At 37.0% G+C, this 26724-nt stretch overlaps 1 protein-coding gene across 1 annotated transcript; it reads left to right on the forward strand.

Annotated features, from left to right (window-relative positions):
• Window positions 1-1070: 1070 nt before the first annotated feature.
• GLRB (glycine receptor, beta) lies at window positions 1071-25816 on the forward strand (the record flags this gene model as incomplete). Its single annotated transcript, XM_010015543.1, has 7 exons — window positions 1071-1177; window positions 3827-3894; window positions 10675-10904; window positions 12287-12369; window positions 15395-15535; window positions 18949-19101; window positions 25505-25816. Coding segments are annotated over 7 exons (1094 nt in total), but the record flags the coding sequence as incomplete, so codon positions are not given.
• Between the last annotated feature and the right edge of the window lie 908 nt (window positions 25817-26724).

The raw sequence follows: 26724 nt of genomic DNA on the forward strand, positions 1-26724 counted from the left end.
CTGTCAAGCAGACATTGATGGGGGAAAGAACAATGAAAAAAAAGAAATTAAGCAGGATGAAGAAGGCAACAGCAGCTGATACTGATTATGGAACACATTTAGGAAATAAACTAGATCATTTTTAAAAATATGTTCATGAATTTGTTTGCTAGAGGTAATAGTGTTGATGTATATGACATGTCTCTGTAGGGTGTTTGTCTTATTTTTACGTGGCATCTTGGTTACTACATTATAATGACAGAAAGTCAGCAGAGTAGACGTAAAATGGATGGAAAAGTGATTACAAGACTGGATTCAAAATTGGAAAACATCACTGAGGAGGTTTTACAAACACCATACAAATTCATTTACATGACATTATCCACCTGCTAGGTGCTTTAAGTACATGGGATGGGTACTGGTGCATCCTTATTGCTTTTTATTACACTCAATTTTGTGTTACTCCTATATCTACATTTACCTGTCGAATGTTCTTTCAATGTTAGTGATGGGTTTAATTTAACACCCAGCACAATAACAGCAAGGTAAATGGAGATGTTTAAATTCCCCCTGCAAAACCAGAGGAGTCCAAGGCTGCCTTTTCTGTGACAAAGCTTTCATTAGCACTTGACAATGAGATTCTACAATGGCTCCGGCTCTCAGTGGAATAGCTGGCACTGGCATGGGAGAGCAGAAGACTGCCAAAAGCCTGTGTGTGGCTTGGCACCCACAAAGTGGCTGTCAGTTTACTTATGTCCCTAATCTGACAGTCACTAAAAATAGTTCAGGTGGCTGCTTTCTACTGATGAAGAAATCATGTTCCTCTGGATGCTTACATTAGGAGGGAAGGGAACAATTAGTGAATTCTGGTTTATTTACTTACAAGTTTGCAGTTAACAGTATATAGGAGAGCATTCATGTTTGTTCCAGTTTCTTGTCACAGGGGAAGGAAGACTGCACAGTGTGGAACCTGAAAATACTGAACATATTTTGCTCGTGAAATGCCATTTATGGCATGACTTCTAAATGACTTAAATTTAAGCACACAGTTGTTTCTGTCTTAACAGTAACTAATGCACTTTTTTTTACAGCCAGCAATCAGCTGAAGACCTTGCAAGAGTACCTGCTAATTCTACCAGCAATATCTTGAATAGGCTATTGCTCAGTTATGATCCCAGGATAAGGCCTAATTTCAAAGGTTAGTCAGATATTTTAGCATTTGTTTTAATCTTTGGAATTTAACTTTTGCTCTTTTCACACATCAAAAATTTATATAGTGATAATATTCACAACCTAAATTTCTGTTTGGTTGGTAGGTTTTGTTTGGTTTGCTTTTTTTTCTTTTTAATGGAAATTTCCCTAGATGATAGTGTGAAACTGCAGAAGATATTTACCCTATGAGCTGAAAGGTAATGTGTTAGGATTTCATGATCGTAATAGAACATGATTCTTTATCATTACTAATACTATTGTTAATGTTTTATGAAAGACTTTTTAAAATTATAATTAGGTTCCATAGAATAAGTTTTTAAAATGTCTTTTTATCGCTATATTTTAGTTGGACTTTAGTAGTATTTCAAAACTGTAAAAATATGATCAAAATTCTCTATAGACATTCTTTAAGATGGCTTTATAAAAATGAGGATCAGCAGTATCACTATTTGGAAACCATACAGTTACTAAATCCTTTAAAGCTATGTTAGTAATACAGGTTACACACTTTGGGATTTCAAATAGGTAATGAATTTAAACATATTCTTTGCCTTTAAAACATCTCCCTGGTAGTCAGATGTTGCAGGAATCTTCTGTGTAGGAAAATGTGATTTCCTTACATAGCAGAAAAGGTTGGAATACATATTCCCTGCAAAACCTCTGGTAACTCCTACAGCTGTAAGTTTCACTTTCCAGGAATTAGATTATTTCCCTGATGGAAAAAGACACAGACCATCTTATTACATTACAGACACTGCAGTTTACATAAATCAGTCCTTTCGGTTTAAAACTTCCATTTAATTATGTGTGCATTAAGAGATATTTTAACATGCATATCAATAGTATGGGACATTTGGTAATCCATAATCTTTACTGTGCTTCTGAAGAGAGCATTTTCAGATGTTCTGTTTAACTAAGTTTTCTAAATGTATTAGACTCAGTTCCCAGCAAGTGTCTTCTTTCTTATTCTCTGTAGAATCATTTATGTTTTCAGCACTGAGCCTTGTCACAAAGAATAAACATCCAGCCTTTGCTCTACCTGTTCTTCAGCATGATCAGCTTGTAATTGCAAAGCATGATGCAGATTTCCTTATATTTTTGATAACCCTGCTGGCAGTCTGTAGGAATCAAGACAGAAGGAAAAGGAAGGACATTCAATGTTAATTCACAGGGAAGTGGAAGGAAAAGAACATTTTCTGACCAGTGGTTTGCTCGTGTTAAAATGTTCCTCACACATGGCTGATTTTCTTGGTGAGCACTTCCTATTCAAATCTGGAAAAGATAATACACTCTTGGCTACTAGTGATGTGGTGGGTGCTCTGTTAAACACATCAGGCAATAAATGAAGTATTATGTTTATTGCATAATCAAAAGCACCACACTTAATTGGTCTGATTTAAAAGAAAAAAACACCAACAAACTGGTTTAACTGAAAAAAGTGATATTTTATGTTAGTGATCTTCTGGTGAACAAAGAGAACCAATTTGAATTTACGTATTTAATGTACACCAAAATATTTTATGCAGACAAGCAAACAATTAGATGAGGCATATATTGCTTTGTACTGTATTTGCTTACTCTGTCAAAATAGTCTTCATATATTCTTATGTCTCTTTTGTTGCTGAATTTAGGAAGAAACCCACTGAATTAGGTATTTGCAACAGTGTAAATGAAATCAGATACATGCATCTAGTGCACAGAGTGACACTCAACATATAGGTGCGAAATAAAACTAGTGGGCCATAATTAGTTCTCACAACCATCAGGCCACTTCTTCTTGCTTCGTGATAATGCTCTGTTAACACCAGATTAAATGACTGCCGGTCAGTTCCCTCAGGGTGATGGAGGGCAGATGTAGCAGCTGTCACACCATCCCTCTTCAACTACAGGAGCCCTGGCTGTGGAAAAGAGGAAAAAATCCAGGCCATCTTAGTATCCTCACAGCTGCTAGTTTCTAGAATTTTTCTTGGCAAATTGGTAACCATTGTAAAATGGAGCAGCTTTCCAGCTCTCTTGCACCAAGGCTAGATAGCTGTGAAAGCTGAATGAAACAATTTTTATCTCTCTGTATTCATACTTCACAGTTAGGTACTTGTCTTGCACAAAGAAGTAGCCTCTTACCATATAGGTAAATGTCTCATCATAAATCATAAACAGGTAATTTGGGATGTTAGATCATCATTATGTCCTTGACACTTGTAAGTGTCTGCTGCTAGAAATGGGAATTGCCTCTGTCTATTACACTGTGTGCAAAAGTAATAGTGGATTGTGCATTCTGTGGTAACAGAAAATCGTGGAATTCAAAATTACTCAGATTTATGACCTGTGAAATGCTTTAATCTTAGCACTGTGGACTAAGGACATTTTTTTTTTTTGTTTTCTTATCACTAGGTTGAAAAGAGTTTCTGTGATTTCTATTGGCTTTCAATGGAAATAGATTAAACCACAGCTTTTGAAAACTGTGTATATACTAACTTGAAAAGATAAAGTTGTATGGCCCTATAAAAATTACATTTCACATTGTGATATCAGTATAAAGGAGCTTTAAATGAAGGATAACATACCTTTACTGGACTAGTTCACTAGAAATCTTTTTTTTTTTTCTTTCTTTCTTTTTTTTTTTTTTTTTTTAAAGGAATTCCAGTCGATGTTGCAGTCAACATCTTCATTAACAGCTTTGGGTCAATTCAAGAGACAACTATGGTAAGACTGAAATTAAATTATTATAGCACACATGGAGATTTTCTCATTAAATTAAATTTCAGACTGAGGATTATGAACTGTAAAGTAGAAATGATTGTTATGATTTTAGACCCTGAGAACTGACTTAATGGGGTTAGTGATAGACTGACTGTGCTTTATGCCATAAACCTATTAATCTATTTCACTCTATATTTGTCCACAGATTGTTACGGCTTTTCTTTTAGGATCTTATGTACATGAAAGGACATGCAAGGTTTCTAAGATGCAAGAAATACACTTATTTCCATAAGTTATTAAGTTCAGGGGGAGAACACGTTTGGTAGTATGAATTAAGTAATCTTCCTGACAGTTAATATATAGGTTGCTTGGTGTATTACTAAAGAAAATAATGAGACTGTGTATGAAAGAAAAAGAAGGTGCATGCATAAGGCTGAAGCATACAAGTTCTCTGTTTTATGTAGATCTGAGGGTAGAAGTAAATCATGGAGGAACAGAAGGATGAGGAGTAAAGGAGTAGACCGTCAATGACCATACTCTTACTTCCATTTATTTACTGTGAGAGAGAGAGAAACCAAGGAGTGAAGATTCTAAAAATGTGTTTTCAGTTCAGCCAGAAAATTTCAGCATATCAGTAACAGCACCAAATAATCCTCATTATAGTTTTGACTATTTTTTTTTCTTAGGAAACAAAATTTCAAAATTAGAAATCGTTTCAGCAAACCCTGCTCAATATTTTGGGATTTGAAGATCTTCTTTGCAATGGTATTTCCAATAAACACGGTAAAAAATATTGCCCAAAAAGTTGCATTTGATTGTTGAAGATGTTCTGACCTGATCAGGGCTTTTCTTTTGTGTAGAACAGAAGGGAGTACACCATGTCTTGCCAGCACGTGGGAAGCCACAGCCAGGACATGCACTCAGAGTGGGAGTTCTGAGGTGCTCCCTCAGCATCCCATTTAGAAATAACTTTGGTGATCTGCTGTATCCAAAGCATTGAGGCAGTTCTCAAAATCAAGCTGCTTTTTTAAATGCTGTAAATAAGGTAGCATTCCTACTCATAATGTCACAGAAGCAATAAACCACAATACAGTTAATAACTAATAAAACACCTTTTGTTGCTGGTGGAAGTAAGTACCCACTTAAAATTCAGAACCAGCTTATGATACCCTATACGACATGTTAGTAGAACTGTGAAGCTGCTCAAAGTTAAACATACATGATGGTTGAAACAGCTTTTGAACTGCTTGGCCAGGAATTTCCATTTCCTTAACTAGGAATTAATAAAGATTTAGATGTGATTGCAAATGATAGTAAGTCAACTAATGGCATTAGTGAGAAGTGATATGAAAACAAAGAATGTAAGTATGCTGAAGATGCCCTGAGATTCACTTCTGAAAACTAAAAGGGGACGGAAGTTTAAAGAGGGGCAGGGAGGAAGAGCAGGAAAGTAGGAGTGAGATAAGTGTCTAAGATGGCAGGTATATTAGGCCAGATGGCCCTTTCAAGTTTCTGAAATTTATTGCATGTTTTAAAAAGTGACTTTTACAGAGGCTTTTTTACAATTCACCCAGATCCAAACAGTAACAAAACATGAATGTAAGGGGTGTGCTTCCCCCCCTCAAAATTAGGTATGCTCTCTACAGCAATGTATGCATGCCTGTCTGTGAATTCCTGATATGGTCTCTCACAAGTTTACTAGCATGTTCTGTAAGAGAAATCATGCTTTCCTCCATATTTCAGAACTTCAGACAGCATCCTTACTTTAATTTATCCTTTTATTTCGATTTCTACATCCAGCTGATCACCATGATAGCTAAGCATGTTTATGTGAAGTTTGGATTACTTCTTGGCTGCCTCAGTGTATGACGGGAAACGCTGACAAAAGAAATGATCTATCTGTTCTTCCTTATGTTACTTGGGAAACCCTGCCTGCCGGAGCAGGTATTGGGTCCTGTGGACATTCAGGAACCACTGCTGTCTTGGGGATAGGCTGGTACTTGCCATCAGGTTGTCTGACTAATGCACCAGAGAGTGGAAGCAAGTCTCTTAGACTACAGAAATCTTGTACTTCCAGAATCATGGGAAAGTGGTTTTTAGAGCTAAGGCACCATAACTGTGAAGGACCAGCAGGGCCTCTTGCATTCAGAAAGGAGAGACGTTTGCAGGTAGTAACAGAACTACTGGAAAAGGTTCATCAGTGTTGGAGAAAAGAGGGACTGTCTCCAGTGCTGGTGTGAATCATGAGGAATATTGAGTCCTTGACGGTCTCTAAAGGTACCAGAAGCTACTAAACTGGTTGGAGTTATATCATTACTGATACCAAAATTTGTGAAATCATATATTTCCAAGTATTTCTGTTGATGCAGTATCGTGATGATTCTTGGCTCCGTAGCCTCTTCTGGCTGTAATAGCTGATTTCATACATTTTCAAAAAAATCTAGGTGGGAGTAGAGCATCCTGTTTTAGCCATGCTAAAGGGATGATTCCTTCTTTTGGGTGATGGAAGGGTGGGGAAAAAATACCCATCGGTTCCAGGTGATTGGAAGTGAGGTGGTTGTAGAAGGTCCAACAAACAAATGTGTAGAGTGCCAGTGAGAAAAGGCCACTCAGCATTCTGATTTCTTGTTGCTCAGAAGGGTGTTAAGAGAGATGCAGAAGAAGGTATCTTCAACAAGATGTCCTTTACCCCACTCTTAAACCCCTCTGTGGGCTTAATGTCTGGAACTTCTAACTAGTCAGCAGGCTCCCACAGTGTCCCTTGCTTTGAATCACAGTGGCTGGTTCTGATGGTTCCTCACATATTTCAGGAATCCCAAAAAATTATTTTCAGTTATGTTTTTTGCTTGCTGTGCTTCTGGCCCCATGCTGATTGCATTCTTAGCTATGCAGTTGGCTTATCCTCAACAAAAAAGAGTAGAGATTACCTCCCACCGAGGAAGGACTTACTTAGTTTTTAGGAGAGAAAGGAATTTCTTTGTAGAAAAGTATTGATAGGTTTGAAATAATATTGGTTTGAAGCAAGATAGGACCTGTAGTGTAGATCCTATGCCCAGAAGCCTATATTGCTTTAATCAAAATGTTGTGAAGAAACTGAAGGGCATATATTTGCTCTGTGTCTAGAAATGGTAGTGTTCATGTTGTGTCATTGAATACTTGAGAGTATAGAGAAGTTTTCACACACCTATCAAACAAGTTACCTGGAAAAACTAAACAAAAATGAGTTAACTACAGAGAAAATAAGGATTTGTACAGCTAAAATGGAGAAGAGCTTATACCAGAGCTGCTACCTTCCAGTAAGCTCCCTTTATCTTGACTTTTTTCCTTCTAGCTCATTAGACTGCTTGTCTAGGATCCTCTGCTTCTGATTTAGCATGTTTTTTTAGACTGAGATTTGTGGGATAGTATGGTGATTATGTCACATTTAGAAACTGTTATATTCTGCATGGCTAGTATAAGATTCCTGGGGATAATTCCTTTCTGGGATAAATACCCACAGGGCTATAGTATTTTAGCTGTGTTGATGATCTGACCCTCTGTCTACAGAATCTATATTCAAGTTTGTGCATTCAGTGTAACCTTTTGTCACTGACTCAAATGGCAAAAGACCACTTCCTCCTTCTCCTTTAATTTAAAACCTTGCAGAAGGGTCTTTTTAATATTTATGTATATAAAGGAAAATTCGTTTTCCTTTTTTCTTAAAAATGCCATTTTCTACTTTATTTAAAGACAGTACTATTATGCTTCCTTCCTTTGTACGAGTGCAGTTCATGTAGAAAAAGCCTTTCATCATCTTCTATGTGCTCCAGTTTGCAGAGAGAGATCTATTGGCTATGCCCGGTTTCTGGCCTGAGGAGCTTTTCTGGCCACATGTCCACTGTTTAGTAGGTTGAATTTGAAATATTTCCTAGAATGCCTCACCTTTCAACCTCCCTGAAAACAACTTGCCTTCTGTTGGAGTTTAATGGGAAAACAACGCCCTGTAGAATACTTCTCTCATTCTTTTTACCTGCCAGGTCCTCCTAGCAATGATGCTAATGAGTATCTCTTTCATTCCCCACGCCTAGTTTCAGGCTTTTTGGTTGCTATTTGACCTTTATTATAAAACACTGATTATTCTGCAATATTCAATGGATGTTTGTAAAATGTATAGGAAGAAGACCATATGCTTCATTCAGATCACTTCTTCAGCCCCTGTTGAACCGAATTATAGTACACATACTGAATCTTAAAATTCGTTGCCCAAATTTGAGAGAACTGGTTGCAGGCATCTTTTAAAATAGATTTATACCAGATACTAGCCTATACTGCTACCAGGTGCTGTACTAGTTCATATTCTTCCAAGAAGCCCTTCTGCACATCTTTGGCTAGCCAGAGTTTTGTACCCTGACATCTCTTTACTTCCTTCTATATTTTCTGTGTTGCCTCAGGTATGTGGTAGGTCTGAACCTACCTATTTAAGGTTAAGGGGATTTTTCTTCTATTGACTTAAGTTGGAACAAAATCAAGTTCTTAAAATGTTACAACATCCCATTGTTTGGTATATTTAAGTTCATTTGTAATAGAGCAAGGAAGAAAATAAACCCGCATCCACCCGATCTTACTTCCAATTCTTATTTTGCCAGTGCATTCTGCTTTTCAGTGATGTAAACATCTCCTTCATCTGAATGGGTAAGCTGAAGGCAAGTGTTGGACACTGCTTATCATTTGCCTATGGCTTTGAGAAGGCATCTTATTTTGTTAAAATCAGGGTAATGCACTTGTTTAGGGGGAAATTAATTTTGGTGTGATGAATAGTAATGCTTGTGTGCACACACAGTATGCAGTATTTATCTCATATGGTTTAAAGTAATTGTTTTCACTGAGACAAGAAGTGCGCATGGAATGGGAATTTCAGCAAGAAGCAAAAAAAGTATTTTCAATTATATACATATAACTGAAAATATGCTTTCTGATATAATTACCTGAATTCCCTCCTGTTCTGGAGCTTTGCTGTGAGAGACTTCCAGTACAAAGTCACTTCATGGTAACTATTGTTTTATGCTTCATCTTTACTTTGACAAGATAATATAGGTCTTTGTATAAATAAGAGTCAGACTACATATATTTTTTCAAAACCAGACTGCCAATAAGTAATGTATCTCTAAGAACCATACGTATTAATAAATATTGCCTAAGTTCTTTCTACTTGGTTTTGATGCTTTGCTTTTCCTTACAATACAATAAGGAAAAATACAGTATAGTGTAATAAAGAAATACCTGGGCTGATCTGACTGGTGGACTGGACATGGGAAAGTGGACACTGTATTCTGAGTAACAGGGCAAATCATCAGGGCAATTTATTCTGCATGAGGTCTTAGACAAGTGAACTTCCTGTTGAAGTTAGCGTGCCTGTCTCAACATGGCACTTGCGTTGAATTGTAAGCATGTACATTATAGTAAGTACAGCAGATGAGAACTCACATTGTATCAACAGAAAAATGTGTAAGAGGTCATTAACATGTAAAATAAACAACTTTATAAAATTATCTTCGTATGCAGAATCCGTTGACAAACCAAAAATATGTTGAGAACCTTCGCTCACAGATTTCTAACATTTTGCTGTAAATGTAAAGTAGTAGCAATGTTTTCACTGCTCTAAAGGACACAGCCCTTATCTCTGGATGCTTTGTACCTAACAGTTCTGAGAAAACGGACCACACCATAGAATACAACTAGGAAGACTGCAAATAGAAGTTATCTTTTTGATTTATTTGTAGGACTTTTCTTTCTTTATTTCATCAATACCTTTATTCCTTTTCTGTATGTGATCTGCCTTGTTCACACATACATTAAAAAGAAGCACTGGCTTAAATGTAAACATAAAAAACAAAATGAGTACGAAGTAAGACTGATAAAAAAGAAATCATAACTGACATATTGGGTCAGATTTTTTCTTTGGATGCACACAGCTTTCACTAAGAATAGAACACGTGCGGGTATCTTTTTGCCCTGAGACAACACGCTACTTCAATTCCCAAAGGCAAAATCAGGTTCTCATTGAGCATGGCTCTGCTACTGTCCATCCTTGAGAAGAGTCCTGCAGAATCCAGAAGGAAGTTTTCTCTGTGTGAAGCCTTGATTTTGTCTGTGTTTAAGACCTATTCTTTTTCTACTTTCATATATGCTGCCTCAGTACTTGTGTTGCAAGCTGGTACCAGTTTTCCTCAGTTACCAGTATAGTCCCAACTCACTGTTACAAAATCTGAGGCTGTATTCTGGGTGTGTAGCATAAAATCTGTTATCTACGTGTTCTGTTTTCTGCTTTTATAATGTAATATTTTGCCATCAGTGTGCCACTTAACCAAATGGAGAATAAGCTGGAATTTACACTCACAGGATATCTTTACAGAAGTGGTATTGTGCCTATTGCCTGCAGCAGTTTAGTATAGTCAAGCTATGGCCTCCCTCTGCCCAGCTGCATGCTTTTTCTGTATGCCTAGGTAACAACGATCTGCTATTGAAGGGATGCAAAAATGATTCAGGGTGGGCAATTTGGTCCTTTTTGAAAAGAAAATGATGATATTCAAAACATGAGTGAGACATAATCTACCTATTTGTAGTAAAATGTATTAAACTTAACACTTATTAATGTTGTTTGAACAGTGATTACTATCTTTGTGATAGAAAAAATCAGGGCATAAATTGTTTTTCTCTTCAGAGCCCAATAGAATGGTTTGCTTTCTCCATGGGTTTTTGGCTAGACTTTTGGCTAGTCTAATATTTATTTATTCTTCCCATCAGGATTATAGAGTCAACATCTTTTTAAGACAGAAGTGGAATGACCCTAGACTCAAACTGCCCAATGATTGGAGAGGGTCAGATACACTGACAGTGGACCCAACTATGTTTAAATGTCTTTGGAAGCCAGACTTATTCTTTGCAAATGAAAAGAATGCTAACTTCCATGATGTCACACAAGAAAATATCCTTCTTTTTATATTTCGGGATGGAGATGTCCTAGTCAGCATGAGGTATTTTACTGACCTATTTCTATGCTTCTTTTAAGTTAATTGATATCAGATACATATTCCACATTAGAGTTAGTAATGTAATGCAGTTTATGACTAATATTTCATCTTATATGACAGATTGTAAACAACACTACAATAAATTAAATGTATGTAAAGAAATCAGGTGAGGATATTTTAAAGCATGTCAGTTGATAGCATAGCAGGTATTAGAAATTTGAAATGTATATGGGATATCTGAAGTAAAGCCTTCAGCAAAATAATATGATTTGCATATCACTTGAACTTGAATTTCTACATCAACTAAAGAAAATGGTGGTTACTTACTAATTATATAGGGAAAGGCAGAAATTACAGTATTTCTGAATATGTTTTGTAAAATACTGGGACATAATTTTGATCAAGTTCTATGCCTTACTTGATACAGATTTTTTTTTAGAAGGCCCAAAACCATTATTTAATTTCATTGCAATTAACACATACTTTTTGTGGTTTGATCTGGCTTATCAAAGGTATACAACATGCCATAAAAATAATCATCCACTGAAATTAGCAAATTGGTTGATTAAAAAGTATCCCACAGTGAATTACAGATTTGGAGAGTTTATAGACATAATGATTTGTAGAGGTTAGGCTCAGTTTCCTAACAGTGAATGAATTTCCTGGTGTGAACTGAAATATATTTTCTTGATAGAGAAAAAATGATTACCCAAATATACTGCAATTTTATGGTTAAGATGGAATGATTCCTGAAATTATGGTCGCATGAGCTGTTTCTTCCTGGAGCAGAAGTGGCTAGAAAAAACAGAAGAAGATGGGAGAGTCTGGGTTCTTTTTTGTCCATTTCAAATCAGGATGCAAAAACTCAATCTCAAGAGTTTTGTCCACAGTGATCAGAAAAGAAAATATATTGGGCAATCAAAGCATTTCATTTGGCTCACTCTGAAGGTCCTGGTTCTGATTTCAGTTGTTTATGTAGCAGGTTTTGAAGTCTGTAGGAATTAGTATTTCAAAATACAAAGTCATATTCAGCTGTAGAAAAAACTTCCCATTTTAAATAGCAAAGTTTAAATGAAACATTGAAACTTTTTTCAAATATTTTTCCATGTCATAGCTATTAAAAAATGAGCTTATTTCAATCAACAGGTTAGGTCAGAGAATAGTGAATATTGAGTGAATACTAATAGAATATAGATAAAAGATTATAGAGTGTGTGCAGTTTAGCTATGGCAGGCCTTGCTGCAGGATGCGGTGCATGATTGAAGTATACAGGGATTCCAGAAAGCAACTGGAAGCAGAGCAGCTTATCAGAGGGAAAAAAATCTGCCACCTACTGTCTACATGACAGCTCACACTGTTTTTAAATTCTGTCTCTGTATTTTCAGATTGTCTATTACTCTGTCATGCCCTTTGGACTTGACCTTGTTTCCTATGGATACACAGCGCTGCAAGATGCAATTGGAAAGCTGTAAGTAAATCAATCTGTGCATAAAAACAGTTGCCTACTAAGCATGTCTGAGAATCAAACAAAAAAATTATCAATTCTGTATTGTTCATGTCAACATTAATGAATCTTGAAAATAATCTTCACTGGTTCCTACCAACATACATTTCCCTATCAAAAAAGTTTCTTACGGTTATGGCACCACGCACTCTGTTTCTAGCTTTTTCTATCAAACATAATGACAACTGATGAGTTTTATAGAAACTTTTACAATAAACTTTGTAAAATGGAAACACACATCATTTGGAAAAAAGAATCCATGGTTTCCCAAGTAGTTTTAACTTTCACAACCTGTGCTGCTATGTAGGTTGTTGGGGACCAATTTATCCCCTTGCATTGAGGACGCATGGTATTGTTTGAAACTCTTTTGATATGGTACTGAAGGAAAAGTATTTGATGCCAATGCATTCAGAGCACTTAGTATGAAACCTTTTGAAAGTAGTTTCAAGATATGTTGTAGATGTAGTCAGATATCTCTCCTTTACTAATCTGGTCTCCAGGTGATTTGATCTTATGAAGGGGCAGCCAGGTCTCATCTGTGAAGGGCTTCATGCCATGCTGGAAGTTGCAGCCAAAATGTGGAAATGATGATCTCACTTTCATGGTAATTCTGTTTTCCTGAGTAAAGACAAATGTGAAGCAGAAAGAAGGAAGGGGGCTTGCTCCAGCCTGTTCCTACTATAATACAAAAACTTTTTTGAGTTGTTAATCCACCAATTCTGATGGGGAAGGGGAGGCTAGGGAGGGAAAGACGTATGTGAAGAAAGAGGAAGTTTAATCAAAGCTGAGAAGGGCATCCCAGTAGGAACAAGGGTAATAATAATGATATCAGAGCTTTACAGTTTAGGTTTTGATTGCCAGCATTTACCTTTAGAATTGTATGTCTGTAGTAGTTTAGCCCATCACTAATATGTATATACATTAGCTGAAGTAAACTCTTATGGTAAACACAAATGAGTTTGGGGTTAAACTGGAATTAGATGTAATACTAATGGAAGAATTACACATAAAAAAATTCTCGATAACTTTATTTAAACAACTTTACTGTCTGTCTCCATGCTAAATTGATATATTCAAATTCAGGAGGAATTTCTTCCTTTAGAAACACAGTGTGCACTAAACTTTCTTCTACCTTTTAATTCAGTTGTCAAAAGTAAGAATTTTGTCAAATTTGACAACCCTCCAGTTCCAACAGTGCTTTGCCTGTTAGACATTGACAGTTTTATTTTACTTATTTTCAAATCAATATTTTGTTTCTAGTTGTTAGATTTTCAAAACAAAAAAGGCCACCACCAGCTTTTACTAGGCTTTTCTCGTACCTGCAGTTATGATCCCCAGTTCTACGCATTCCATATAGACAAAATTTTCACTGTCCAGTAATTGTTATCGTAAAAGATCTTGGCAGTCTTGTGATTTGATGTATGTTGTAAGGGGGTGTGCCAGGGATTGAAGGATTCCAGGTGGAGAAGGAACATAAGCCACACACACACTCCCACCAAACTGCTAGAATGTTTATTACAAGATCTAAAATAGGTGTAAAATCCAGAGATATACCAAGCTAGAAAGAGAGATAACTAAAGGCTACCAAAAATAGGCTAGGCATAGATTCTTACCAACCCGCACATTTGTTCAATGACCAAGAGGCCAGCTCAGGGGTGCATTGTGAAGAAACAGGGTGGCAGGCACTACTCTTGCGGGCATCCCCATGGAGGTAATGTCAACCAAAAAAAAAGAGGTAGGTAGATCTGCCTCCTTCTCAATCTCTCTCAAACTCTGGGCCTTTTATATGCCAAAAAGTGCCAACTCATCCCAACGCAGGGGGCCAGCCTGCGCCAGGAGGAGTGGCCTTGTTGGCTCTTTGCCATGCACACTCACTCTAGATGATCGGGGTGGTCCACCATGGACCAATTCCACAGTGTTAGACCCATCTGACTTTATGGATGAAGAATTAAAATGACGAATTATATTTTTTTATATTATCTTCCATCATGGAGCTTTGCAACATTGTGATTTTTATTAAGTTTTTCTGAATCTTAGAGAAGCTTATGAACATTTCACCTTTTTTCATCACAGCTGTTTTTCAAAGATTAAAAAACCCCAACTGTCTAATGCCTCCAGGAAAAGAATGGTTCTTTAAACTTTTTTTTAAAGACTCAAATGCAAGATGCTGCATTCCAACTCCATCTTCTTCATGTTTCCCCATATTTGTTTCCATTTAAGACACATTATGTCTGTTTGAATTAGTTTAATCCTTAATAAACAGAAGGTAGCAGAAAAAAATACATGTAAAAATACATTATTATTTTATCCATATTTAGTAAATATCGCTTTATGTTTGAATACCGTGAGCCTAACTTTCACTGCCTTTCACTTGGTAGTGTTGTATATATCATGATTTAGACACTCAGATGTATGCAGAAGTCTGTCCATACTCAGGAGATGATGAAGGCACTGAATTGATTTCAGTGGGACTACGCGTCTACTTAAACTCCTGGTCAAGTATTTCCTGAATGGCAAAGCTTTCATGAACCAGCGCCTTTAATCTCAACAACTAAGCAGAAAGGTTGTTTGACACACAGAAAAAGATTCATCACAGTAATTGAGTTGTTAAATTCTTTTGAAGTTACTAGGACTTGTGAGTGATGTTAAAGTTCAGTGTATTTTTCATGCTTTGCTGAAGTAGAGTTTGAATGAACAGGGAGGCTTCAAAGCTGAGGAGAATAGAGCTTTGCTTCCTGTGGTTAAACAGCACTGTAACAAACACCTCTTAATCACTGTAATATTGCTGATAACATAATGTTCCACCCACCAAGTCCTAATTTAGGTCTACATGAAAAGCCCGGTAGATGATTGTTTCATTTTTGTATTTAATTCTTTGAATAGGAAAGTAAAAGAGTGAAAGAAATACAATGCTTTTATGCTGTATTTCCTTGCGGAGTTTACTCTGACTGAGATGGTTCCTTAAATGACTATTATTTTGCTCTTTTAGTTGGTTATACAACTGATGACCTACGGTTTATCTGGCAGTCTGGAGATCCTGTACAGCTAGAGAAAATTGCTCTGCCTCAGTTTGATATTAAAAAGGAGGATATCGAATATGGTAACTGTACCAAGTATTATAAAGGCACAGGTAGGTAATAAAAATTTCTTTGATAAACTTGAAGCTTCTTTCAATTACTGCTTATAGTTAATGGTTAATATTCCAGTTCATGTCTTATATTTCATGGGATAAAATAGATTAACTAGCAAGTACTTCACAGAATAGTACCTATCAGATGTGATTACTGCAAACTAATTAAAATATAGAAACAGCTAGGTTGAACATGAGATTAAATGTTTGTCTTGGTTTTGTTTACATGTCTTGTGTTCTTACTATCACCAAGTTGTTTCTATAGTCCCAATACCTGTTTGTGCTTTAAGTATCTAACTTTTCTGACAGGATATTCACATTGAATTATGCCAGTTGCAGCAAAGTAGGATAATTTCGGTTTTCTAGTTCAACTTCTATTACAGAAGTGGATAGTGTTAAAGTATAACTTAAATGCTTCACCCTGCAGGTTTTTCCTTTCTCTTAAGTGTTGTGAAAAGTCTGTCATTATAGAAAGCTGCTTACAATCCTCAGCCCTGTATTAATTTAATCCTATGATTATTTTCTGAGTGTGGGCACAAATTTATCCAATGGTTTCTGTAGTCTGGGTTTTAATGAGATAAAAATTATCTCATTATTAAATCTCATAATAAAAATTATTTCATTAATTTCAAAATAAAAAATATCTCAAAAAATACCCTTTTTCTTTTCTACTTTGACTGATTCCTGCCTATAATTATATTCAAACTACTGATATATTGTGGCAACCGCAAGACTTTCTACAACAGCAGAAATCACCAGGGTATATTTTAGTCAGTGCTTTTGTATCATATGAATAAATCTTCCATTAAAACTCAACGAAGATAGCTGTGGTGCTCCGTCTTCTGAGGATCCTCTCCAAGTTTCTTGTTGACTATTCAGCTGAAGTTGAGGGTCTGTTACTTGCAGTTGTTCCTAAACTAGACCCCATGTCTGAAGAGAACTCAAGTAACCTTAGCAGATCTCAGAGTGAAGGGTTTTAACTTGAAAATGATAATGAAAACTGAAATGGGGTTTGTTTTTTAACTGAAAAATGAGTGAGTTCTTAGCCTAACTCTGTAGTTCAGCATGTCGAGTGGTTCACCATTTGTAAATAGTAAGAAATTTTCTCTTATTAGGAAAATTCTGCATTTGTGAAAACACAACCAACAACTGGCAGTGATTGCATTCAAATCCAGATTAGGATATTTCAGAAGCTTGTTTAGCAGTAAGAAATACTTTATTCTTAATTAAACAATTAATTCACTGAAAGAAATAGTCTATAAAATAGTGAAAAATTAAAGGAATGAATCTTTCAGTTCCCAAATAAAATTCATACAAATAAGAAAGTTAGAAAACTTACTTTTCCCCTCTATTTGAGGGGAAAAACAATATACTTACTCAGAATTGTTTCTTGTTACTGAAGTTTTCATTATCATTTTGTGTTTTACCCTAAGTCTAAAATTAAAATCTTAAGATATTTTAGGCATTTTAGAAGCCTTAAGGAAAATAATTGTACACTTTACTATTAAACAGGAAAGAAAATCAGTAGTGTTCTCTCAAGTTTAAGCACCTTGTGACCACAAGTTGAAACGATGCTGTGCTCAGTAAAATGGTCACATTTTGTGTGTGTGAATGTGATTTGAACATTAAAGGAGGAACATGCAAGAACCATCAGAGTGGGTGGAGTAATAACATGAAATTTTAAAATGTTTTCTTAATTCTTTTATTGCAAATCCTTTTTTGTTTAAAAATTAAGAACACCCATGTTAATCTCATAATCAAGACTGGGATTAATACTTCATTAATGTGGATGGAATATTTTAGTACTATGAAGTATTTTTAGAGAGGGTTTTTTCAGTAGTCAGCAGTTGTTTCATTTACTGTAAATTCTTATATTGAAGGTATTTTAAAAAGCAGGTTGTGCACACATAGTTAAAATTAATTCAGTTAAGGATTGTGCCAGGTAATCAAAAGGCAAATTTTCAAAATTATGGCTTATGGAGGAGATTCCTGCCAGTTGAAAAGCACTTAATCTTTACTGCCTATTCACGTCAACTGACGTTTTACCATACTTACCTAAGCAGAAAGAGGGTCAACAAATTTGGGGAGACTTTTTGTGGCAAAAAGTTGAATATTTAAATTTGCAAATTGCCTAATCTTTGCTTATCAATATGTATAACAGAAGCAAATAGGTCCTTGTAAGCTGAATGGTAAGGGCAATAGATACTGTTCTCTGCCTGATGAATGATCAGACCAGAAATGCATTCTGGTCTAAAGTAAACATAATGATTTTGAAGGTCATCCCTCGTTTGAAAATAAAACCTAAAAGTTTCTGGAAACTATTCAGAAATTATAGAGGGGAAATTTATCAGACAAAAGATCATTGAATAGAATAGAATGAACTATAGAATACCATTTAGTATAGCCTTTTACACAAGGAAATGTTTCCTTAATTTTGTTATTTTGGTTATTGTCTGCCCAAACAGCACTTTTAAGCTGACTTATCACTTTATGGCACCTAATCGATAAAATTTCGGAGATAAATAGATACATTTTTGACAGATTCTATCTTCTAAATCAGCTTTGCACCAACTTTATTGGTAGATTTAGACTAATCTGAATTTTGAAGTTGTTGTAATATAACACAGGAATGTCTTTTCCTTGTGATAGAATAGTTTATGATGTTGTTTTTTGCAATGCCAGTTCTGCTAATTGGATGAAAATACGAACAGAATTTGTTTTCTGGTTATCAAACTTCCTGATCCATCTGTTACCTCCAGCAAAACCTCTATTGTCCGCAGCTTTATTTTTTTATTGAATTCATCTTAACAGATATCTTGTGAAATGTTTGTGTGCTTTAAATTCTTATTTTAAAAGATTTGAGGCAGTATTCCTTTTTTTCAAAATTTACAGTGTTTTTAGAGTCTTTTTTGAAAGACTGTACCAATTTTAGAAGTCTCCTGTAGCAGCTTTCAGTACTGGGGGAGTATCTGCTTAGAGTCACATTCAGATTACCTCTGTCCATTCTGAACATTCTACACTAATATTTCTTAATTCCATCTTTTGCACAAGTTAATGCTAAGTAGGCTTTTCAGATGAGCTTAAGCTAGTATGACTGCCAGACCCCATTTGTTTTATCTGGACTGCATCTTGAAGCCAGCATCAAGATGAGGGTCCCTTTAACTGCATATTACAGAGGGTGCCTTACAGAGCAGAGAGAGTAATATATGCCTCACCACACTTGGTGGTTATACAGGTGTTATACGGTGTTTTGAACATTGTTTTTTTCCAAACTGAACTCTTTGCCTTTATAAAGAAAATCAAGTTATTGAACTTTAGCTCTTAACTTACTTAGAAAAAGGCCTGGAAGATACGGATTAGAAGAGGTTGACCTGCAAATCACGTTAAACATTAATGCATTTATTTCTTTAAAGGTTATTACACTTGTGTAGAAGTAATCTTCACTTTAAGAAGACAAGTTGGATTTTACATGATGGGTGTTTATGCTCCTACACTGCTAATTGTTGTTCTGTCCTGGCTGTCATTTTGGATCAATCCTGATGCAAGTGCTGCAAGAGTCCCACTGGGTAACCTGCGTTTGTGCATACTGTCACAATCCACTTTAATGCCATTGAGTCATTCTCAGTTGCTTTGACAACATGACACTGGACACTGAAAGCAACTTCACTTCCATTATCCGCTCATCACTTTCACTGAAACCTCCTCATTCCTAGTCCTGTAAAATCCACCTCCTCACTAAGACTTCACTTGAAATGGTTCCGATGTTTGTGTTAAGCACACTGTCTCTGCTCCCGTCAATCCAGATAAATCTGATCTCACCCACATATATATGGGTGATGCTGCAGATGCTGTGGCAATATACAGTTTATAAGAATTTGAACATTTGAAGAATGAGTTAGAAGGCAGGATAATGAGCAAGGGTCTAAATATCTACTTCTTGAAGCAGTTTTTCTGAAGAAAATAGAAACAGAGTGATGTCTGGAAAAGAATTAGCATCCTTGCTACCTGATTGGCTTTATTTCATTAGAGACTCAGTTCATAAGAGTACTTCAGGCTTGTGTGCTAGTGCTGCTTGGCACAACACAGTAGGCAGGCCCTTCACTTATAATTAAATAGTAGGACACAGAGTTAATCAAAACAATATTATCTTGACTAATTGTATTATACATGGGACTCCAGCTCTGGGGTAGCCAAACTGCTGACCCACAGAGCTCAATGAAATGCAGAGCCAGACTCTTGCATCCTTACACTTCTCCTATTTGGATTCCTTTCCCCATGCCATGACCTCCCCTTCCCCATGCTCTGGCCTCCCTGTGCTCCCCTTTCCCTGGCACTCCCACCTCCCCAAGTCCATACTTTCCAAATCTTTTCCACATCCCAGGAGGTTCAGCACACCTTTTGTCAGACCCCAGTGGTGCAGTTACAGACTTCCTCCAGGTGCCCACCTTCCTCAGAAACATCTTACCCACACTTGAACCTCCACACCCCATAGGACATGACTCTGTGCAGTCTCAAGTGCATGAACATGTGTCAATAAGCACTGGAGACCCTTGGATTCAAGACCTGCCATATCACCAGACCAGTCTGTGTTCAATCTGCAGTCTTGCAGCAGTAGGTAACTGAAATCCATGTGTTAAGAGCCAGCTGGAGCACGAATGATGCCAAGTTTTCTTAAGTGGAAAAGTATCCACATACCCCCTGGCCTGAGCCCCATTGCTTCTGTCTCAGATTATCTACCATGCCTCTTCCTCCTCCTGTGGTATGATGGGCAAAATAAAAGGACAGCCATAAATCCCCCCCAGTTTAAGAAAGATGTGAAAGTCCTTGAATGCATCCAGAGGAAGCTGGTGAAAGGGCCGTAAGGCATGCCCTGTGAAAAGGACTTCAGGCTTGCCTAGTTTGGAGAAAAGGAGGCTGAGGGGTGGCCTAACTGCTCTCTACAGCTTCCTGAGGAGGGGAACTGGAGAGGGAGGTGCCAATCTCTCCTCCCTGGTGTCCAGTGACAGGACACATGGCAATGGTTGGAAGCTGTGCAGGGGAGGTTCAGATGGGACATTAGGAAACATTTCTTTACCAAAAGGGTGTCCAAGCGCTGGAATAGGCTTTACGGAGAGGTGGTCAATGCCCCAAGACTCTCTGTTTCACAGGCAAATGGACAATGCCCTTAACAACATACTTTAGCTTATGGTGAACTCTGAATCGGTCAGGCAGTTGGACTAGATGACCATTATAGGTGTCTTCCAACTGAAATAGTCTAGTCTATTTTAAAATCTGGAGAACCATGACTAGAGCACTACTTTTGGCTTGTGAGCCGCAGCTGTCTACCTTGCTCTATTTAAGTGTAACAAAACCATTACATTTATTGTATCCTTTTTCTGGGGTCTATTTTGGAATACAAGTCGGGGGAAGTGTTGCCTTTTTTATTTTTTTTCCTGTGGACCTTTATAAATACTAATAGTTACTTGGGGAGGAGTCACAATCTCTATTAATTTGATAGCAAGTGACAAATGCAATCTCTAACTTTGAAAAGCAGCAAGGATGCATTCCATAATGCGAAACATAACACATTGTAAGGAAAAGAAAGTATGAGGAAAATGTAGCATGCATTAAATTAGAAAGATAGAAACAAGAACTGGAAATACTTTTCACACAGTGAGCTCCAATATGATCAAAACCTGAGCTGTATTTCCACTTTTATAATCCTGCACTTCAAATAGCCAACCAGACAGGCTTATTAATTATATATTCAGTTTATAAGAGTCATAGTGCTGATTTATGTAACATGGATGTCTTTGTGACTCAACATGAATGCTTATTTACTGTATATTTGCTTCATTTATTATAAGTGTTTATTGGTTCCTTTTCTGGTTTAGCATTTCTGCAATAATGCATTTTCAGCGATACTAACCATTGGCCTAGTTATGTGACTTTTCCTGAATCCCCAGAGAAGAAAAGACCTCTAAATCTCACCATCCTTTAATCAAGTGTCAGTATTTAGTAACACAAGTTGTTAAGATTGTCAGGGGGGTAAGATTTATGTTTCTTCAGTTTGCAGGAGGGCAACAAACTAACTCTTCTAGCTACATCCTTGAAGGGAGCTGACCTTGAAATCTAACAAGATTAACATTTGTGTGTCAAGTGCATGATACCTAATCCCAAGTGTTCCTAATGGCCACTACACTCTCAATGGCTAGATACAGATCTCAACAGATAAGAAGCTACTTCATATTTTCTTACAAATATCTTATTGCAGTTGTACCTAGATTTAAGTATAGTGGGCTACTGCTCCCCATGGCAAGGCATCTCAAAAGTTTCCAGGTGATTTAGGAGTACAAGACGCTTCGAAAGCCAGTAAGCAGATATTTTTGTAGACTGATTAATGTTCTGGGGGAAGAATGTATGTTCATTTGAAGAAAAAAACCGTGTCTATGTAGGAACTAAATTAGTTGCTAAGCCCTATTGATACTTGTATCATTACCCACAACAAGATTATCTGGTGGTAAGGAAGTCCACAAAGGACTGGTATCTGGACCGCTGTGGCTAAACGACATGAAGGCTTATATCACTGAATGGGTGTGTGTCTAATTAAATTAAAACCTTTTAATGGGCCCAACAGAAGACTCTCCAGTTCTTTACAGTTTGAAAGTGTGATATCATCCATTAAAAAAATTATTTTCCTTCCTTCACCATTGTGCGATCTTCCCTGGAGCTGTAAGGATCTGATGGATGTTAGACTTCTGTCCCCCCACAGTGGCCTGACAGGGTGGAGCATTAGTCCAGGGTGTATGCAGGGGTACAGCAGGGTAACTAAAACCTTGGAGTAGTTATTAGTGATATATTCCCCACTTAAAAAGTACATCTAGGTCTGCAGCAGGCATGCCCCCCTCCCCCCCCCCCCCCCACTCCTTCCTTCCCGTGCTTCTGAGGTTTCTTCTTTAAATATTCACCCCCCATCACTTCTGTCCTCCGATCTGTCTGAGTTCTAGTGGTTTCATTTTATAAAATGCTAACAAATGTAGGGTCTCAAAGGAAAAACATAAAGATATATGCTAAAACTGTAGTATGAAGAAGGACTGGCAAGATTTTGATTTTAGTTTATGAAGTTTAATGGCAGAATGTGTTAGAGATATCAAATTATAAGAAAAATAGAATATTACTTTTTTCAATACCATTAGTGAGATGAAGCCAGACATTTTTAAAGCAGTAATATAAACCAGATAATTTTCTTTTTGTATATACAGTGCATAATTCACCCGTGGAATTCAGTGCCAAAAGATAGTGCTGAGGCCAGTGAGTGTGATGGATTCAAAAAAGGGAGATTTATTTATCTGGCAGCTTGCACTGAAGTGCTTTACTGGACTGGCATTTACAGATATTATCGACATGTAACTTTAGGTAATATTTTTAAAATAGGAGCTCTGTACAGTCATGCTTTAGGGCTGGGAGGTAACTAACCTTACTGATAAACTAAACTTTTCCATTGAGAGCAATGCCACACTAGGGGCAAAAATGCAGAGATATTTCCTGGAAAAAGGAAATTTCCCTTTACTTTGCAAGTGTGGAGGAAGAAGCTCTGTCCCTTGTCTTTAGAGCTCCCTGAGAAGAAACAGAAGAATTTTTTGTCCTTTTGTTTTTCTTTTTCTTTTTATTTTTTAATAAATAATCTTGCAGTTTATTTGTTCATTCTCCTCACTCATGTTTGAACCTTGAGCTTTGGACTGTGTCAGGTAGGTACCTAGTGCAATTGCTGCCATATGTGTAATTTACAGCTCTGGTTCTAGAGTCTCTGAGGCCATGCCAACTGTGGTCTGGCAGCAAATAGTTGCTTAATACAGTATTTCTGTGCTTCTATCTCCCTTTATTGTCACCTTGAAAACCTAGAAGTTTCTTAGACTCTGAAAATAAACTTTCCATCCTAGGAATCCAGACAAGTGGAAATTCAGGTCACCGCAACCTCAGTTGCTCTACTGAGCAAATAGATGAAAGATCCACTAACATCTTCTCAGCTAGTAGAATTTGTAAGTTAGTTTTGTAGGATTAAATCCAAGATTGTAAGGTCTACTATTTTAAACTCTACAAAGTGATTGTACAATTTTTTTCAGCACCAGGCATGATAATAATACTCACATATTAAGATAGAAAACAGTAGTTAGTAGGAAAAAAAATTACAATATCCAAGATGTTGAGCCAGTCCTTATCATTGGATAATTTGGTTATTCAGGGTAAGGGTAGAGGCTGCCTTTCAGGAGTCTAGCATAGACATGCATGATACTTGATACAGTACACTGATAGAGAATGAACAGCAAGCTAGGCCTAAGCAGAGGTACCCTATATATTAATATAGGATACCTATATATCCTCTCTTAAGAGGCAGTACAGCCTTATTTGTACTTGTTATTGTAGTTCCTTATGATCCATAATTAGTGTTCATCCTCAGACAGCTGGTGTTAGTCCGTGAAAATAAATTTTCTAAAAAGGGGACTATTCTATGCTTTCTGTCCTTACGGGAATGTGTGTACTTGGATGCTTCAGATACAGTAGATGGAAAATAAGCCAGAGCAGACAGTGAATATTGTCTGTTCAGTATTTGCTGTGTCATTCTGATCTAACACATCTGGCCATTCTGTGTTATCCCAGTGGACCAAAGAAAACAAGCATGCCAAATAAAGTATCATATCAATCTTATGAACATCCAAATGGGAACAGTAGCAATAGAATGATGTGTTATTTATGATCAACTAGAATTGCATACTTTTATAAGCCAGTACAGATACTTACAATTTTAGTAACCTTTTCACATCCTCAGTTACTTAAAATGGATCTGAAGAAAAACATCGTCTATGAATTACAAAACTTTCCAGTCTTTGAATAGCATGTCAGAAATATAAGAAACGTAGTTGAGACTGAGTGTCTCCTTTTGCCAACATTTTCTATAGACATCAATCACATTTCATGAAGCTGCCTACTCAGAACTAAAGATTTTTGTCATTAACTTTCACAAAACCAAAATGGGACATTCTGAACTGAGAGGTTGAACTAAGTTTTCCTCACATTACAGCCATTTCCAAAGTTATCTTTTTCAAAATGTAGCTGTTCTTACTACTATTTCCATTTCAAAGGAGCCTGTGGGGAACCTTGCTGTGAGATCAGGCTTGTATTTTGTCTCTTGTGATGTAAGCCCTGTGTTGATGCTGATATTTGGAAGCCTTGTTAGGAGAAATGTTTGTTGAAACCCAGTTTGATGATGAGTGTGACCTTTCAACAGCCTTTGCAGATGTGTTGGTTTTATCATGATAAGGGCTTCCTGAAATGCCCTTTATCTAGAAAGTTTCCTCTAGATCCTGGAAGCTCCAGTAGGGAGTGATGGTAGGCCCTCAGTCACCTCTGTGTTTTTATCTTCACAATGAATTGAGAACAGAGACTTTTAATATGCTGTTTGCTCTTCAGCAAAAGCTTCGCTTTCATCTAAGGCTTGCATACCTCACTTGTGGACAGGTCATGCAGAGAATCACTCCTGCTGTAGCACAGTTCAGATTTCTGGGACAACAGTAGTGTAATTTAAGGGACTTGGAGTCTTTTGGTTTAAGTATCATGTATTTCTTTTCCACCTTCCCAGAATTAGATGCATGTTGTAAGGTAAGTCTTTTGGAAGGCCCATTTTGCAACTGTGTTATGTGTGACAGGGCAGGAAAATCACAGCAACCGATTTAGCATCATTTATTTGTTTCTTTGTTTATAAAATAAAGATACTCATTATTAATAATTCATCATTAACTGCAAATCCTACCTAAGTATTCAGTCTAACTTGTTCATTATGTGCACTTCGTATTTCTGCTGCACCAACCACATTGTGAAGTCCCATTCCTGTTGCAAAACATCATTCAGTATTGTCTGTTTCAGAGGGAGAGCACAGCCAGTGCCAAGAAGAGTAAGCTTTCTTTAATCAGTACTTTGTTTTTCTTTTCATAGGTATTTTCTCAGTGCTCAGCTTGGCATCTGAATGTACCACTCTCGCTGCTGAACTTCCCAAAGTGTCTTATGTGAAGGCCTTAGATGTCTGGCTGATTGTTTGCCTTCTCTTTGGGTTTGCATCCCTGGTGGAGTATGCTGTGGTTCAGGTAATGCTAAACAATCCAAAGAGAATTGAAGCTGAAAAAGCAAAGATTGCCAAGGCGGAACAAGCAGAAGGGAAGGGTGGAAATGCTGCCAAGAAGAATACTGTGAATGGCACAGGGACTCCTGTACACATCAGCACTTTACAGGTAGGAGCTGCAAAGCTGTGTATGCAAAATCAGCATTATCCTCTATTAATTCAATTCCAGGAACATACTGTCCTAATAGTTTTAGATTGTACTTAATCTTGGAAGTAGCCAAGACATTACAAACATGCTGGTAATTAATAGCCAGCAATCTAACCAATTGGTCCCTGGCAATTTGGGGTCAGTTGTACTAAATGAAAAATTTGCCTTTTAATATCCTAGCACCATGGCTGCTGCTGAGCTTAAGGTAAATGAAGTAGCCAGCAAATTTACAGTTGGTATTTTTCTCATAATAAATAGCAGCTGTCAAACAGTAACTATTTGGAGGACAGGACTCTCAGTCAGTATTTGCTGAGAGCATACTCAAATAACACTCGTCTCATTGCTTTCCCTGGGGATGGCCACAGCTGCACCGCATTGCATGTCAAGCATCTCTGAAGCCAGGGATCCAGCAGTCTTGGCATTTGTAAACAAAAGACAGGTCTGTTTGTCTGTCAAACAGTTCCTGCATTTCTTTTGTTGTCAGAGTTTAGGGGTAAATTGGTCAGATGTCTTTATATGGATAAAGATGAGATGTACATGTTCACTTAGGCCAAAGTTTTCCATCATGTTGCCAAATTCCTGGTGTTGTAAAACTCCTTGTTTGTGCTCAAAGAGTTATCAGACATTGCAAGCCAACTGTCCTTGGTAGTGAGTGATATTTAATTGACATTTATTTTACAGAAGAAAACACATTATGCTACAATACGTGGAATATTAATCTGGCTTATAGTTTCCAATGACTCAGTAATTTTGATGTATAAACTAAAGCTATTAGGCCAGATCCAAAAGGTGATATTGGTAGTGTACAATGTGACCTTAAGATTTCTTTAAGGAGGGAGTAGTTTATGCCACAATGGCAGAAACCCTGACCTACTATCAGTCTGGCAT

Source organism: Nestor notabilis, unplaced genomic scaffold (genome assembly GCF_000696875.1).
Source record: "Nestor notabilis isolate BGI_N333 unplaced genomic scaffold, ASM69687v1 scaffold14465, whole genome shotgun sequence".
NCBI lineage: Eukaryota > Metazoa > Chordata > Aves > Psittaciformes > Psittacidae > Nestor > Nestor notabilis.